General features: G+C 44.5%; 1 protein-coding gene across 1 annotated transcript in view; it reads left to right on the top strand.

Moving 5' to 3' along the window:
• Positions 1–16,997, top strand: part of DIPK2B (divergent protein kinase domain 2B) — a 60,745-nt gene extending 43,748 nt beyond the window's left edge. Inside the window, exons 3-5 of the mRNA XM_004612937.2 lie at positions 7,041–7,214; positions 14,800–15,088; positions 16,657–16,997. Of these exons, the coding sequence (XP_004612994.1) occupies positions 7,041–7,214; positions 14,800–15,088; positions 16,657–16,997 (804 nt within the window). The remainder of the gene's footprint in view (positions 1–7,040; positions 7,215–14,799; positions 15,089–16,656) is intronic.
• The last annotated feature ends 543 nt before the right edge of the window (positions 16,998–17,540 follow it).

The following is a 17,540-nucleotide window of genomic DNA, read 5'->3' as shown; positions in this document are numbered from 1 at the left end:
AAAGAAAGAAAGAAAGAAAGAAAGAAAGAAAGAAAGAAAGAAAGAAAGAAAGAAAGAAAGAAAGAAAGAAAGAAAGAAAGAAAGAAAGAAAGAAAGAAAAAGGAAATCCCTGGTCTTTTGGTGGTCTTGCCAGCACACCCACAGAGAAGCCAAGTCATGAGCCAGGTAGGTGAAAGAGCCTGCAAACGAAACAGATACTAAAGTCTCATTACTGACACCCACAGTGGAATATTCCTTTCTATGCACAATGCATGGCAGAAGACATAATTTTCAAGCTCCCTGGCTAGGGTTTCCAAACAACTATCTAAACAATAGATTGTTTGGGGAATACTCACAAAACAACTTCTAAGATCCAGAGAGAGCACAGCAGGCAGAGCACTTGCCTTGCCTGCAGCAAACCCAGGTTCAACCCCCGGCACCCGATATGACCCCTAAGCACTACCAGGAGTGATCTCTGAGCCAAAGTCACTGCCAAGTGTGACCCCCCCAAAAACAAAAACAATTTCTAGTGATCTGTGCTTTAACAGCACTCTGAAGAATTTGATTATTGGTCAAGTTGTAAAACACTACTCTATTCTGAAATTGCCTTTTTTTGTATTTATTTAATTTTGAAGCCACTCCTAGCTGTGCTCAGAGTTTACTCTTGATTTTGTGCTGAGGGATTGCTCTTGGGAGGAGACTGTTTGTGGTGCTGGGGAGCAAAACCAGGTGAGTTATATGCAAGGCAAGTATCTTACACACTGTACTATCTCCCCAGGCCCCAAATTGCCATTTTTCCCTCTGTGTTATTCTAAACACCTTACTGAGATTTGGGCATAAAAACAGGCTTGGGCATAAATAAATAAGCAACATGATCTTTATTTTTTTTTGGTTTTTGGGTCACACCCGGTGATGCACAGGGGTTACTCCTGGCTCTTCACTCAGGAATTACCCCTGACGGTGCTCAGGGTACCATATGGGATGCTGGGATTAGAACCCGGATAGGCCGAGTGCAAGGCAAACGCCCTACCCGCTGTGCTATCGCTCCAGCCCCCACAACATGATCTTAATAAGCTATTTCTCCTTTTGCATCATTCAACATTGTTCGGGGGGGAGGGGGGCGGTGCAGGGGGTGTCACACTCAGTGGTGCTCAAGGCTTATTCTTCACTCAGGGAATCACTCCTAATGGGCTGAAGGGACCATATGGGACACAGAGAAATGAGTCCTGGGTGGCCGTGTGCAAGGCACCCTACCCTCTGTACTATTACTCTGGCCAGATATTCTCACCTGGAAAATGAGTGTATTTGGCTAGATCACTTGAAAAAGTCATCAACTATTTGTATTTTCCAACACCAGCTTTGAAGATTGACATACTGCTACTTCAAAACAATTTTGAAACCTTTAAAAATTAGTCACTTTTCGGGACCGGAGCGATAGCACAGCGGGTAGGGCATTTGCCTTGCATGCGGCAGACCCGGGTTCGATCCCCGGCATCCCATATGGTCCCCCAAGCACTGCCAGAAGCAATTCCTGAGCGCAAAGCCAGGAGTAACCCCTGTGCATCGCTGTGTGTGACCAAAAAAAGTGAAAAAAAAAAGAGAGAGAGAGAGTGAGTCCTTAAAGCAATAGCAAACTGAAAGCTCCAGGTCCCAGGTGTGTCTGATACTGTTTGTGAGGAAAAAATTGTCAAACGACCTGACAATTGGAATTTTCAGAAAGTGTCACGCCAATTATGCTTTCAAATAATAGTCACTATAGAACTACAGAGGTTTCTACAAAAGCTCTCCTGGATCACCCTCTAGAATTCACCAACCTACAGGACCACAAAGCTATTAAGTGTACCACAGTTCTTGGTGCAGGCAATCAACTACAAAGGTCAGATTTCTTCCATAATTACAAAAGGTAAGGCTGTCACTCAACCTACCCCAGCCAAGATGAGATTCTGAGATTCCCCCTCTGTCATATTCTATTTCCAATGGGACCCCCAGGCTCTTCACATCTCACTCAGGGACGGAATTTGGGAAGGAGCTAAGTCTGGAAAATTCATTGACTAGACAAAGAAACTTTTCTGTTCTCTCTTTCTTTATCTTCAATTTTTTGTTTTGTTTTGTTTGAGGGCCCGACCCAGCAGTGCTCAGGGCTTACTCCTGGCTCTAAGCTCAGGTTTAATATATAATCACTCCTGACAGGCTCAGGGAACCATATGGGGAGCTACAGACCCTGGGGCTGGCCCCATGCAAGGCAAAGGCAAACCCCTGCCTGCTGTGCTATAGTTTTAGCCCCCAAATATCCACATAAACTATTGACTTATGGTTTGCTCTGAGGGAAAGCCTCTTCTTGCTGTAACCATGAATGCACTGTCATATTTCTAGCTTCTAGGCAACAGGAAGTTCTTTTACTTTTTAGGTACATCCATCAGTCATGAAAATGTTGGCTTTTAGCCTTCTCGTAATTACCCTTTAAATGAGGACATTGTTAATTGCTGGTAATGTTTTTCAAGCAAGCACGCATGAGGATGTGGATAAAAGCCAAGTGAAGGTCAAACAGTTTACTGGAAAAAACTGCATGTTGTTTACTCAGATTTCACTAGAAAGTTTCACTAGAAACTGAAAGCAAATTTAGATTTCAATCTCATTTGTTATTGTTCCCACAATGAACAATTGCCTTTCCCTTAGCCTGTATATAATTTTGGTGAGTGTATGTCTTTTTAATATGTATTAATATTACACAGTGTGTATTATATGCAAAATACATTACATTAAAGACTGCATATTACATAAATATGCCGGTTTCTAGTATATTAGTAACTATAATTGAAACTACTAATTACAATTTGACAAATATACAATAATTATGCATGCTCATAAATTATATATATTTTTGTATATGGTATATTGGTATATTGAGGAATATACGAATTTTGGTCATTTAATAATGGTAGATTGAGGAACTGGCTTACACCATTGTGAGAGCTAGCAAGGGCCAAACAGGGCAGGCCAGCAGGTTGGAAATTTGGGGGCTGGAGCTGACACTATAGTCCACTAAAGTGGAATTTCTTTCCCCCCAGGGAAATTTAAGTTTTGCTCTTCAAGTCTTTCAACTGTCATCCACATCAAAGTGAACCGACAGTAAGTGCTAGCCACATCTCCAAAATATCTTCACAGCAACACTCAGATTAGTGATCGATTGAATGACTCGGGACCACAGCCCACCCAAGCTGACATATAAAATTAAACAGCAGTGACACGCAGGAGAAATTGTATTGACTGCTGCAGACTGTCAGGATTTGAGGTGGGAAAGTGTGCTGATGGCTCTCAGGGCCACTCTGCACAGACGTCCCCTGTGAAAGACAAGCAGAGTAAAAGCCCAGTCACCAGCATCATGCCTTGAGGGGGTTGGTGCCTGGCTGGCTCCCTCAGGAAGAACAACAGATGAAAATGCCAGCATAAGGGATTCGGACACAGAAAAAATAGGGTTATACGGGGCACGTTTGGTTTCCCTTTTATTTTCATTGGAGGGTGGGGAGCAAGCCCTGTTGCAGAAGGGACAATATGGTTGGTATATAGAAACTCTAAAGCAGTGCCCTGTTCCCACGAAGCACCTGTTCGGCTTCAGAATAAGTGAGTATGTAATGAAGCTATTTGGTTTTCCAATTCTGTTTGCCATTTGCCAATATGATTGTGGGTTGCACTTGGCCAACACATGACAAATAGAAGTAGATGGAGCTCTACTTTAGGTCTTAGAGACTTTGGGGAGCAGCTGCCTCCACAGTAAGGGAGATCGGAATACAGGTGGTCTTTGAAATCTTTCTTAGATGTGGCCCAGAACTTAGCAAATATATCAGTTATCTATTGTTATGTAACAAACCTCTTCAAAAGTTAGTGACTTAGGGACTGAAGTGATAGTACAGCAGGTAGGGTGCTTGTCTTGCATGCAGCTGCCGCAGGTTCAATCCCATATGGTCTCCTGAGCCCCACCAGGAGTGATCCCTGAGTGCAGAGATAGAAGTAAGCTCTGAGCACCATCAGGTGTGGCCCCCAAGCAAAAAATAAACCAAAAGAAGTTGGTGACGTAAAACAACAGCAATAACTTATTTTGCTCATGAATATGCATTTTGGGCACAGCTTGATGGAGAATGTTCACCAGGCACTGGAAGGAGCCATTTCTAAGATGACAATTTGAGGGCTGACTGTTAACTAGGCATTCAGTGAGAGTGAAGGCTGGAGTTCTTTTTTTCTCTTCACATGGCCCAGGCTTCCTTCAAGCCTGGTATCTGGGGTCAATAGAGACTCAGTAAAAGCTTGCCATTTGTGGTCCAGGCTCATGCAGCCTCACTTCATAGCATTTCTTGTATTAGGTATGACTCACCAAAATTTATCTATATTCCAGAGAAAGTGAATTCGCCCCCACCCCTTGATTGGGATGGGTGTCAGAGTTGAGAAGTTTTGTTTTGATTGGTTTATTTTTCGGTGCGTGGGGGGATGTGCTTTGGGTCACATCCAGCGATGCTCAGGGCATACTCATGACTCTGCACTCAGGGATCACACTTCATGGGGTTTGGGTGACCATAAGGGGTGCCAAGATCAAATCAAGGTAAGCCATATGCAAGGCAAACATTCTACCCACTGTAATATTGCTCTGACCCCAATGTGAAGATGTTTTTAAAATGCCTTGGAAAATGGACACCCCAGAGGGAAAAAAAAGAAAAGAAAATGACACCTCTAATTCCCATCCTCATGTTGGGGACTTTTCTTGATTCTTTTTTTCCCTTTACCACCTCCAAGAAACAGCAAATCAGCAAGTCTTATAGATTCTACTGTCAGCAAATATCTTCAAATCTTCCCCATTTTCTCATTTCATGACAGGACCGTTGTGTTTTCCTAACTGACTTTCCTGCCTCTGTTTTCCTCATGTGACATTTAGGATTGGATTTAGTTGCTTATAACAAAAACTAAAAAAAAAACATAACAGTGGCATAAATATGATTAAAATATACTTCCACTTTTCATAAAAATTAATGCATAGGGCTGGAGCAATAGCACAGTGGGTAGGGCGTTTGCCTTGCAAGTGGCCAACCAGGGTTCAATTCCCAACATCCCATATGGTCCCCTGAGCACCGCCAGGGGTAATTCCTGAGTGCAGAGCCAGGAGCGACCCCTGTGCATGGCCGGGTGTGACCCCAAAAAAAGCAAAAAAAAAACCCAAAACAAAAAAGCATTATTTGACGATCATATATGCACAGCTATATCCATTGCTGCAGTACTTACTAAAACCAACATATGGAAAAAATCCAAGTATCCAATGACAGATGAGTGGATAAAGAAATTGCTATTATAGAATGGAATGTTTCTCAGCTATAAGGAAAGATGAAGTCTTGCCTTTCACTGCACCATAGATGGAACTAGAGGGGGGTCATGCTAAGAGAAGCAAGTCAAGGAAAAGGCAAATATTCTAACTGATATATGGTATATAAAGAAACTAAGCAAAGGAATAGACTTTATTAGAATAAATTTATCTATTAAAATAAATGCCCAATGAAAATAACCTGAAGACTAAGAATTAAGGGTATCAAACTGTGAGTGTGTTTGTTGGAGGGGGGGTGTTGGAGTGAGGTAAAAATATCTAATGGATTGTGGCATATCTAATGGATATAAGCACTCTGATGGTGGCTGTGTTAATACTCTATTCCTAAAAATATAAACATTGATGCTCTTATAAATCAGTACTACCTGACTGAAAATTTTAATTCATTTTTTAAAAAGTAAACGAAAAAAACCTAAGATAAAAATTAATTTAAGAAAGGAAGAAATGGAGAAGCTAAGAAAAAGAAGGATGCATACCTAGTGATGTTGCCACACCTACCTATGAATGAAGCTGAGAATAAATTAATATTTTTATTGTCACTATAATTATTTTGGTTTTGGGGCCAAACCCAGCAATGCTTAGGGGTTATTCCTAGCTCTGTGCTCAGGAATTGCTCCAGGCAGTGCTCGGGGGTCCATATGTGATGTGAGGGATTTAGCCCAAGTCAGCCATGTGAAAGACAAGTGCTCCACCCACTGTACTATTGCTCTGTCCAGGGAATAAATTCTTTATTTGGGGTACTCATATGCTTCACTAAAATCTAAGGGGCCAGTAATAGCAGTGTTGTCCACACTCCTCTGAATCTATTCTCCATTCTGCCCTCAATAATTTTCCTAAAATATGTATCTGAGCATATCACTTCCCTTACTAAAATCTTCAGGCGTTTACTACCTTAAGATTATTAAGATTATTATTAAGATTATTCCAATGTTCTGATCTGGGCCTCCTCTCTTTATACTCTCTTCAGAGAAAGAGACAGAAAACAAACTCCACGTTCATTTTTTTTCTTTTTGGTTTTTGGGTCACACATGTGCTTGGGACTTACTCCTGGCTCTGCACTCAGGGATCAGTCATGGCAGGACTTGAGGGACCATATGGGGTTCTGGGGATTAAACCTGGATCAGCCACATGGGAGGCAAGCACCATACCTTCTTAATTCTCCCTCCTGCCCCTTAATGAGAACTTTCAACTCTAGTATTTCGATCTATTTCCTTATCCAATCCTCTGACCTTTTAGGGTGCAATTACTGGCACCCTGCAACCCGACGGAAAGAGAAATTAAGTGACTTACAGGGTGTGAAAGCCCAGTCTGAATTCTGGCCAACCCAGAGCCCTGTTCCTTAGCTTTTTCCTTTGTTCATTTTGAGGTTTAGAAGGTCATGGAAAATCATCTATCCCAAGGGATCCAGTGTTCTTTCAAAGACAATGCCGTGCATAGATTGCTGCTATGTGGTGACACAATTAGTGAACTGTGGAAAGCATGGAAAACGCCCATCATAGGGTCACTCCTCTCTCCTTCCTCTAGTAGCGCTCAGTCTAACTCCTCCTACTGGGATCTCCCCAACCCAAGTCCTTTTGGACCCCCAACCCACAGCTGTTCCTCTATCAGGGCCTGCTCAGTCCCATTCCCGATGGCCAGTCACAAACACTCATTGCTTCATCCCCCTTCTCGGGGGGTTTCTCGCCCTCCCACACAGGGCCTGCCCAGCCCCTTCCTGCGCTGCCCATCACAGAGACTTCTGGATCGTGTGGTCCGGCGCTATGCTGAGGTGGCTGATGCTGGCAGCATCTTCATGGACCACTTCACAGATCGTGACAAGCTCCGTCTGCTCTACACTCTGGCTGTCAACGCACATCCCATCCTCCTGCAGGTACACGTTCACACCAGGAAAGACCTCCAGGGAGGGGGGTCATGTGGGATTCAGTGGGTCAACCCTGGGTGGGCTGTCTCATGCCTTGAAACCACCAAACCATGTTAGTAACTTTGCGGCTCTCAGAAATGCACATTGGCCTCTATAGGGTTAAGCACTGTGGAAAGATGTTTGAAACTGAAAGGGGAGAGGCTACCACCAACAACAGCCTCTACCACTGCCCGAGGCAGCCCTGAGGGCTTTGTAAAGGACAACTTCAGCCAGGGCTGCAAAGATCTGTAAGACTAAGCCTGGGACAGAGAGATGATAGCACAGTGGGTAGGGCACTTGTCTTGCTTGCAGTCAACCCAGGTTCGATCCCTAGCACCACATATGATCCCCTGAGCCCCACCAGGAGTGATCCCTGAGCAATACTGGGTGTTGCCATCATATATAACTAATATCAATTCTATATTAGCTATAATTATATATAGTTATTATGAAACATAATGACTTATACTATTGAGTAAACCCTGAGCACTTCCAGGTGTGGCCCCCAAACAAAGGACAAAGTAGCAAAAAGATCTGTAAGATTGGAGCAAGTTTAACCAGAAGCAGGAGGAAGCTTGCCACCAAGGGGGCTAAGAAGTACCGTTAGGACAAAGAAGGGACCAATATGAACATGATCGTTGGAAATGATCACTTTGGACAATAACTGAGTGCTAAAAGGAAGTAATGTGATATGCATGATACCCTTTCAGTAACAGTATTGCAAACCACAGTGCCTAAAAGGAAAATGTGTGTGTGTGTGAGAAAGAGAGAGAGAGAGAAGGAAAATGTGTGTGTGTGAGAGAGAGAGAGAGAAAGAGAGAGAGGTGTCTGCCATTGAGGCAGGCTGCAGGAGTGGAAGTGGGCAGAATTGGGAAACCAGGGGCATTGTGGTGGGAAATGTATACATGAAAGGATGGGTGTTGGAACATTGTATGACTCAATCATGAAAACTTTGTAATCTCATCACTGTATCACTGTCATCCTGTTGTTCATCGATTTACTCGAGAGGGCACCAGTAACATCTCTATTACACTTAGCCCTGAGATTTTAGCAACCTCTCCTTACTCATCTTTCCCAACGATTGGAGGCTATTTCAGGGTCAAGGGAATGAGACCTATCCTTACTGTTTTTGGCATATTGAATACGTCACGAGTAGATTTCCAGGCTCTGCCGTGTGGGTGGGATACTCTTGGTAGCTTGCAGGGCTCTCTGAGAGGTATGTATATATCTTTTACTGTATTTGAGATATGAATACACCATGGGGAGTTTGCAAAGCTCTCCCATGTGGGCAATAGACTCTTGGTAGCTTGTTGGGCTCTCCAAGAAAGAGAACAAGGTTATTAGATGTTGCGCGGCTGCAAAGCGGCCACATGCTTCTGGGAGCTTGGTCTGATAGTCTCTGGATGTTGGCCGTTAGTGGGATTACATGGCGCCGGGGGCAGTTTGTGAGTGTGGATGCCAAGCTATTGGAAAATGGTGATTTGAAAAAAACGATTGGAGAAAGTTTAGTAGATGCAAAATGCCATAATCCAGGTAAATACAGAGATATGTCCTGCAGCTATACTTGAAAAGGAGGGGGAGAAGCAAGTAACCTAAATATCCATAAGCCAGGGAATAGTCAATAAAGGAGGGAGTGCTGGAACCTGGAGATACACTGACTACCAAGATAGGTATGGCACCTTTATATACCATCCAGTGCAGTGGTAGAGCAGACAATGCTATTGATGTTAGGTCAACAAATATCCACATAAATGTGGAGCCCAATTACACTCATTTCCCCAAATCCCAAGAGTCAGGACACTCACATGGTGACCACTAAGGATAATCAGGAGGGGGAGCAGGAAATAGAGGAGGGGGATAGGGAAAGAAGAGTGAGAGAATTTGAGAGGGAAGAGGAATAGGAAAAGGAGGGAAGTAGGAGAACAGGAAGGTGCAAGCAGGGGAATGAGTAGAGGAGGAAGAAATCTCAGACAGTTCATATGTATTATTATCAATAATGTTATAGGATAATTCTATGACTATTATAGAATTTTACATAACTCATTATTATAATGAGTTATTATCATTATTATAAGCTGGACATTTCGAAGGGTCTATCACACAGTGATTCAATTAAAAATAATTTTTTAATTATTGAAAAGTGAAAAAACCTGATATAGGTGCTTTCATACATTACTTTATCTCCCTCTTTTTCTTTCTTTCTTTCTTTCTTTTTTTTTTTTTTTTGCTTTTTGGGTTACACCTGGCGATGCACAGGGGAAACTCCTGGCTCTGCACTCAGGAATTACTCCTGGCGGTGCTCAGGGGACCATATGGGATGCTGGGAATCAAACCCGGGTCAGCTGTGTGCAAGGCAAATGCCCTACTTGCTGTGCTATCGCATATATATTAATACAGATTTTTTTAAAGTGGCTCACTTCTAAGTAAAGTGATCTGCTTTAAAAAATATGCATTATGCCGTGCTAGTGGTACAGAACGATCCCATTATTGCTTGGGGCCATGTGGTGCCAGGGCTTAATCCCCAGTCTGAAGACATGTCAGTCACACATGTAAGGCAAGTGTCTTCCCTGCTGTGCTAGATCTCCAGCTTCACATACAAGAAATTTTAACCTAAACTATGTTCTGTAAACGTTAATGCATTCTAGAAATAGCACATTCAGTATAGCTGAACATCATCTTGTTATATTGTATGCAATTACAAGGGTACCTCAAATGTAGGTCTTGTTATGGAACTGGAAAACGGAACTCTGTGTTTGCCCATTTTTGTCAATAAGCGAGCAATTAATTTGCAGAAAATTTAAAAAATAAACTTATATTAAGTGTCACTGTATGACATGTTTATTACTTAACCATGTACATGCATATATATGGCTTTTTGAAAAGGATGGTTTTGTAAGTAGACAGAAAGAACAGACCTAGAAGATTATTCTTATACATTTTAGCTTGGAATAAAAAAAATCAATATTAATTTAATTCTTGAAATTCTGTCTAAACTTCAAATAAAAATACAATGAAACCAAAAAAAAATAAATAAATAAAAAAAAATATGCATTAATATTAGGGGATTTGGGTGCCATACCCAGCACTACTTAGGACTTAAAACAATTATTAGTTGTTATGTATTATTATTATAATTATTATTATTACTATTATTAGACTCTTAATGGTTTCACACCCTCTTGAACTCGCTCTTCAAAGTTATTTTCAGTTTTTCCTTACTGTACTTGTTGATTATCAGTCAATCCCGGTCCAGGCTTTCTTCACCGAGGCCCCTCAGAGGGGGGGCAGGTTGGTTTTCTTCCCTGCCCCAAGCAGAACCCCAGCAGCCAAAAAACTTCCAGAACCCATCTACAGCCTTGCTCAAGGCCACTCTCCACACACTCGGACAAGCCTCACACATGAAGGAACCAGCAGAGGAACCCAGGCATGCAGGAACGGGGACTGAGATCTCCGAGCCTGCTCTGACTGGGACTGGGCCTCCTTCACCCAGACCCCCCATTTTCCAGTAGCTTGGCAGTCACACCCAGAAACTGCCCCTGGTGCCATGTAATCCCATCAACGGCCAAGATCCAGAGACTATATAAAACAAAGCTCCTGGAAGCTCGAGGCTGCAAAGCGGCTGTGCAATCTCTTATAGTCTAGCCCACTGATGTGCCTAAAGCAGCACACATGAGTTTGGTTTTAACATACTTGCTTGTATTCTCTGATACACATTCTTCATCTCTCTCGGAGAGCCCAGCAAGCTACCAAGAGTATCCCTCCCGCACAAAAGAGCCTGACAAGCTCCCTGTGGTGTATTCGATATGCCAAATACAGTAACAATAACAAGTCTCATTCCCTTGACCCTGAAAGAGCCTCCAATCATTGGGAAAGAGGAGTAAGAGGAGGCTGCTAAAATTTCAGGGCTGGGACGAATGGAGACGTTACTGGTGCCCACTCAAGCAAATCGATGAACAAAGGATGACAGTGACAGTGACAGTGACATTATTATAATGAACAGCAACACTAATTTATAATAAATAGGCTTTCTCTCTTCCTTTTTCTTCCCCCTCCTCTCTCTCTCTTGCTTTTTTTTGGGGGCGGTCTGCACACAGTGTTGCTCAGGGGTTACTCCTGGTTCTTTGTTCAAAGATCACTTCAGGTAGGCTCAGGGGACCATATGGCAAAGATTGAACCCGGGTGGACCATATGAAAGAAAAATGACCTACCTGCTGTACTATCTGCCATTCCCCTACTTTATATCTCTCCTCCTTTTTCTACTCTTCCTCTCATTTTCTAGTTTCCTTTGTGGCTATCATATATAATTAATATGTATTCTATATAAGCTGTGGTATAATTACATATAATTATTATGATGATTACATACTATTGAGCAAAAGGATGATGGATAAATACATATCACCTTAAGGGCCGGAGAAATACTACAGCAGGTAAGGTGCTTGCCTTATACATGGTCAACTTGTGTTCAATCCCTGGCACTCCATTAGGTCCCCAAAGTCTGCCAGGAGTGTTCCTGAACAAATAGGCATGTGTAGTTCCTGAGCACCACTGGGTTTGGCTCCCACACACATAAAAATACATACCAGCTCTCATTTGTTGAGGACCTACTACTGTACCTACTAATGTTTTACATCATTTTCTCATCTAACGTTCATGAGAGCACAATACCCCCAAAGAAGATCCTTGTTTCTTCTGGAGTTGAGGTAGCCACACCCAATGATGCTCAGGGCTTACTCTTGACAGGGATTCAGGGACCATATGTGGTGCCAGAGATTAAACCCAGGTCCACACTGTGCAAGACAATCACCTTACCTACTGTACTATCTCTCTGGCCCCTGGAAAATACTTCTTGCCTCCTCTTCCAGATGACATACGTGGAGCTTAGACATGTGAGGTGCTTCATCAAAGACTCTTAGCCAGTGCCAGCTATGGAACCCAAAGCAGAGCTATCTGACTTCAGGGTTTGTGTTCTTCCCACTAATACTTGCCTAGTAACTATTTGCACTTAAAATCCTGGAGGAGTAGAATGAACCTATGGTTGTCCCACTCACTCATAGGGCTTCCTCTTCAGTTGCTTAACTTCATGACGGCAACCAGACCCAGGTCACTCCTGAGACATCGGGGTCAGGAGCTTCCATGGCAGCCTGGAAGGGTGTGGTGTGGCTGTGCTGCCAAACGAGGGTGACTCTGTGGCTGCACGATTAGCCATTGCCACTAGACTAGGTTCTCCTTCTGTAGTACATAGTGGGAGAGGTCCACAGTAGGACAAGAAAATAAGGAAGGACCCTATGGGGTCCAGAAAGAGCACAGTGGTTAGGGCTTGTATGCTGCATGCAACTGACCTGGGTTCAATCCTTGGGCACCCATATAGTCCCCAGAAGTGACCCTCCAGTGCAGTCAGGAATAAACCCTGAGCACAGACGGGTGTGGCCCAAAATAAAAAAAGAGGGAAGGGTCCTGGGAATGGGCAGAAAGTCACTAAAATTCATCTGCAAGGGGGATGACTTTGTTCTGTTGCTCCTTTTTCATTAGTCACCCTGCAATTACAAAGTTATTCATGATTGGTTTTCAGGCATACATTGTTCAACACCAATCCTCTCAGTAGTGCCCATTTCCCTCCACTAATTCCCCCCTGTCCCCACTTGCCTCCCACCCTGTGACTTTGTTTTCTTAAGAAAAAAAAATTAAAAAGTAAAGGAGTGCTAATTATTTATACTCTCTGTCATTTCTCCTATGGTTGGAATTCACACCATTCTAGATCATTTTTGTTTGTTGTTTTATTTTTGTGGGCATGGGGAGCCACAGCCTGGGGTGCTAAGGGCCCTGAGTCTGTCAGGGTTCACTTATAGAGCTGGGGATCAAACCAAGTATGGCCCCATACAGAGCATTTGCTGTAACTCCTCTTCTCTCTCTCTCTCTCTCTCTCTCTCTCTCTCTCTCTCTCTCTCTCTCGTCCTTTTTTCTGTTCTGGGGCCACAACCAGTTGTACTTAGGGCTTACTCCTGACTCTGTGCTGATGGATCGCTCCCAGCAGTGCTTCAGTGGACTATACAAAGTGCCAAGAATCAAACCCCAGAGTGGTAATATGCGAGGCAAGCGCCTGAACCCCTGTACTCTCTCCGGCCCACTACTCTAGATATAATTGCGTCAATAAATAGTCAAGAAAATACCAGCCAGAAGACTTCCTTCTCCCTTTTCCCTCTCATGAATCACAAGTTTGAACCTTTTACAAGGAGACAGAGGAGGCCTGCAGGACTGTGTGCTTCCCTGGACAAGTGTTAGGCCTCAGAAGGTTCCAGCCAGTTGGGAAGGATCTGTGAGTATGAAGTTATCCCAGTTAGGCACTTTATTTATTTTTTTACTTTGGGGCCACACCCAGTGATTCCCAGGGGTTATTCCTGGCTCTGTACTCAGGAATCACAGTGTTCTATATGGGATGCCAGGATCAAACCCAGGCTGACTGCATGCAAGGCAAGCATCCTACCCACTGTACTATGTCTCCAGCCCGGCATTTTATTTTTATTTTTTTATGTTTTGTTTTGGGCTCTTTAGCTCTGTGCTGAAGTATCACTCTGGTGGTGCTCAGAGTACCATATGAGGTACCAGGAATTGAACCCAGGTCTGCCATATGTAAAGTAAGCACCCTATCTGCTATACTATCATTCCAGCCCAGTTAGACACTTTAAACTTGGATCAGAGGGGAAAAAATATTTGGGCCAATGCATGGTTCCCGAAAGTGAAGCAATAAATGGCCACCTTCATGATTTCTGCCCTGGGCCAGAATGGAATGTCCATACTGTGATTTAATTTTTAATAGTTGTAAATCAGCACTAACTTTTTGTTATTGGTTTTGTTTGTTTATTTGTTTGGGGACCACACCTGAAAGTGTTCAGTGCTTACTCCTGACTCGACACTCAGGAATCACCCCCTGAAAGTGCTTGGGAGACTGTATGAGATACTGGGGATCTAACCCAGTAGGCCGCATTCAAGGCAAGCATCTTACCCGCTGTACCATTACTCTGGCCCCATAAGTCAGCCTTAACTTCTTAAATTCAGCCTTAACTTCGTAACTTCAGCCTTAACCCTCTTCCTCCTCTCCCCTCGAGCCCTACCCCCCATGGGCTCTTCCTCAACGGTGCTAGCTGTGAAATCTCAAAAGCTAGGCATAGTTTTTCAACTCTAGAGTTCTTAAAATAAACATATTCTTTTGAATCCTACCATCTGAAATTTTGACAGGCTCACTGGCAAGTCCGTTAGCATTCTTGAATCTCACTCAGGAAACTCCCCTGAAAAGCAATGCACTGGGTGGAAGTAAGAGCTTCCAGGTCCAGCTGACCCCAGCAAGGGTGGAACAAAAAAGGGCAGATGCAGTTATCGCTATGTTCCAAGAGATATTTTTTTTAAAAATTGAGGGACACTTTGGGGACTAGTTTTGAGACAGAGGGCACCACCTGTCTGAGACCAATTTTTCTGTGTGCTCTGGTGACGGGCAGAAGCAGCGCTGTCTCCAAGTCTCTCTGAAATCCTCTAATGCCTCCTCTTTCTGGCTTGGCAGATCTTCCCTGGTGCTGAGGGATGGCCACTGCCCAAGTACCTGGGTGCCTGCGGCCGATTCCTTATCAGCACCAGCACCAGCCCACTGCAGGAATTCTACAGTGCACCCCCCGACCAGGCAGCCGACCTGGCTTACCAGCTCCTCGGTATCCTGGAGTCTCTGAGGAGCAACGATTTAAATTATTTCTTCTACTTCACCCACGTTGATGCAGGCATGTTTGGCATCTTTAACAATGGGCATCTGTTCATCCGGGATGCCAGCGCACTGGGCGTCATCGACAAGCAGGAAGGTACCCAGCATGGGCCTGGCTGAGCAGCTGTCAGAAGGGAAATGAGTGACAGGAGCTAGGGAGGGGTGACGGGAATCATACCAGTAGGACTTTACAGTCTCCTTGTGTGACAGAGAGCAGCCCAAGAGCATGGGGATGTTAGCTGTCATGTGGAACTGTCCCTCTCCTCCTCTTGGGTCTCTATTCCAACTCTATATCAAAGGAAGTGGACTTGATTTTTTTCCATGAGCGGGACGTCTTACCCAGTAGCACCAACCTGCTGGCACCATGTGAGGGCACTGCTATTGTCTCATTCTCCCTTGATGACCTGGGGACCTGACCTGACCCTCCTTACACCTCGCCCGCCACACACACACACACACACACACACACACACACACACACACACAACTCCCCTGTTTCATTGCCCCCCTCAGAACCTTTCTCATCAGATGCTAAAGCCTTTATATGAAGCTAAAAATATCTGGCTAGAGTCACTGGTATACTTTGCAATCCATTTTGGCTCCTTCATTTTTCATAACGTTTTCCAATTAAAAAACATAGCACTACATGAGATAGACAAGTGAATCACGTTGCTATGAGCACGGGCTCACCCAGAGTTCTAGAATCCTTTGAATACCCAGTCCCTAATGGCAATCACAACTTTGAGGCTCAATATTAAGACAGAAGATTGTCTCCTCCAGTTTCTGATTTTGTTCATATGAGAAAGCCTCTAAGGAGAGACCAGTGAAGCCACCCTTATGCATGTCCCTAGTTGCCTTTGTTAAGAAGAAGCATAGAGGGAGAAAATGAATGAAGTCCATTCCAGAATATTCAATATATGTCAACCACTGAACAGCAGTTCCAGCCCAACTGTTCTGTACATATTGCACATTACCTATTCCTTCTCCCAACTTTGTGTTGTGTTTTATTTTATCTTTTTAGTGAAGTAAACTAGTTTTATTTAAAGAAACTTAGAAAAATTGTGAGGGGGGGGGTGCGTGTTCAAAAGAGAACACAGGATTTTCCAGATGGTGGAAAAACCTTAACTTTGTATTCAAAAGGACAAACAAAACTGGTCCCAGTTCATTTCCTGAGTTCCCTTATCAGTCACAATAATGGAAAAATCACAATCTGGAGGCGAGCCCTATCATTGGCAGCTCAACTTCTTTTTTTTGTTTGCTTTTGTTTAGTTTTTGGCCTGCACCTGGTGATGCTCAGGGATACTCCTGGCTCTGCTCTCAGGAATTACTTCTAACAATGCTCAGGGGACCATAAGGGATACCTGGGATGGAACCAAGGTCAGCCATGTGAAGGCAAGTGCCATACCCGCTGTGCTAAATCTCCTGCCCCCAGCTCAACTTTTGTTAGGAGTAAGTGGGTTTTCCATGCTCTGGCCTCAACTTAGCGTCGCAGAGCAATGCTCCTCCCATATGGTTCCAGGCAGGACCCCTAGTGTCCCTGAGCCTTAAATCTAGAGATGGGAGATGCTAGGAGAAGAAATCACTTCGACCAAGTTCCAATTTGTGCTGGCCCCCTTGGGGGAGAACAGAGTGTGCGGTGTGTAATCATTCTCGTTTCTCTTCCAGGTAGCCAAGCAGCAAGTGGGTCCAGGACAAATAAAGACATCTTTAGCTGCCTGGCTGGCGGCTGCCAGGCTGAGCTGCCCACTTGTGATACTATTCCTGAGACGCAGAGCCTGAGGCTGGTGTGTCGGCAGCTGCTGCCTCAGCTTCTCCAAGGGAAGTTCCCCGGGCCAGTGCAGCAGGAGATTGACAGGGCGCTGGCCGAGTGTGGAGAGAGCGCCCTCCCTGAGCCTCCAGTCCTCCGGGCCGCCAGTGGGCTGAGAGATCTCCTGAGGCCCCTGAGAACCTGTGACCCCAGATTTGCCTACCGCTACCCGGACTGCAAGTATGATGATAAATTCTGAGGATACTGGAGTCTGGCCGGCCTCCAGGGATGACCGCCTGCATCCTCCATGCCCAACTGGAATGCTGCCAAGTGCAAAAATGTAGCCCCGGGCCTCACCCATTAAGAGAAATGCACGTTTGTTTCTCAGGGTCCAAGGAAGACTCCAACAGCCACAGAGCGGCTGCGCAGTCCTGCCCTGCGGGCTGGGACATTTGGCCAGTGGCCTGTGGTGGACACACCCGACCTCTTTGAGCCTCTAGTCTTCTCTTCTCCGCCAGACTCTGAGTTAATGAAAGAAGACAGTGAAGAGCCTGGGACACAGGCTTCCTACCCCCGACCCAGATGTTTACAAAGTCTTCCCAGAAGTGTGTCCGGGCAAGCTGGATGAGACTGAGGCATGGAAGGAAAACACTGGGACCTTATAAGGTGCCCTGGCAGGTAGCACATTCCAGTTAGACAAGAGCGACCCCCTTCTTGCTTCCAGTGGCCTTGCACTAGCCCTCCACCAGGGAGCAAGGGAACTGCTGGTGTTGGGCACACATGGACAGACCCACACATGTGT

Source organism: Sorex araneus, chromosome X, assembly GCF_027595985.1.
Source record: "Sorex araneus isolate mSorAra2 chromosome X, mSorAra2.pri, whole genome shotgun sequence".
NCBI classification, from domain to species: Eukaryota; Metazoa; Chordata; class Mammalia; order Eulipotyphla; family Soricidae; genus Sorex; species Sorex araneus.
This window is presented reverse-complemented; position numbering and strand designations above follow the sequence as displayed.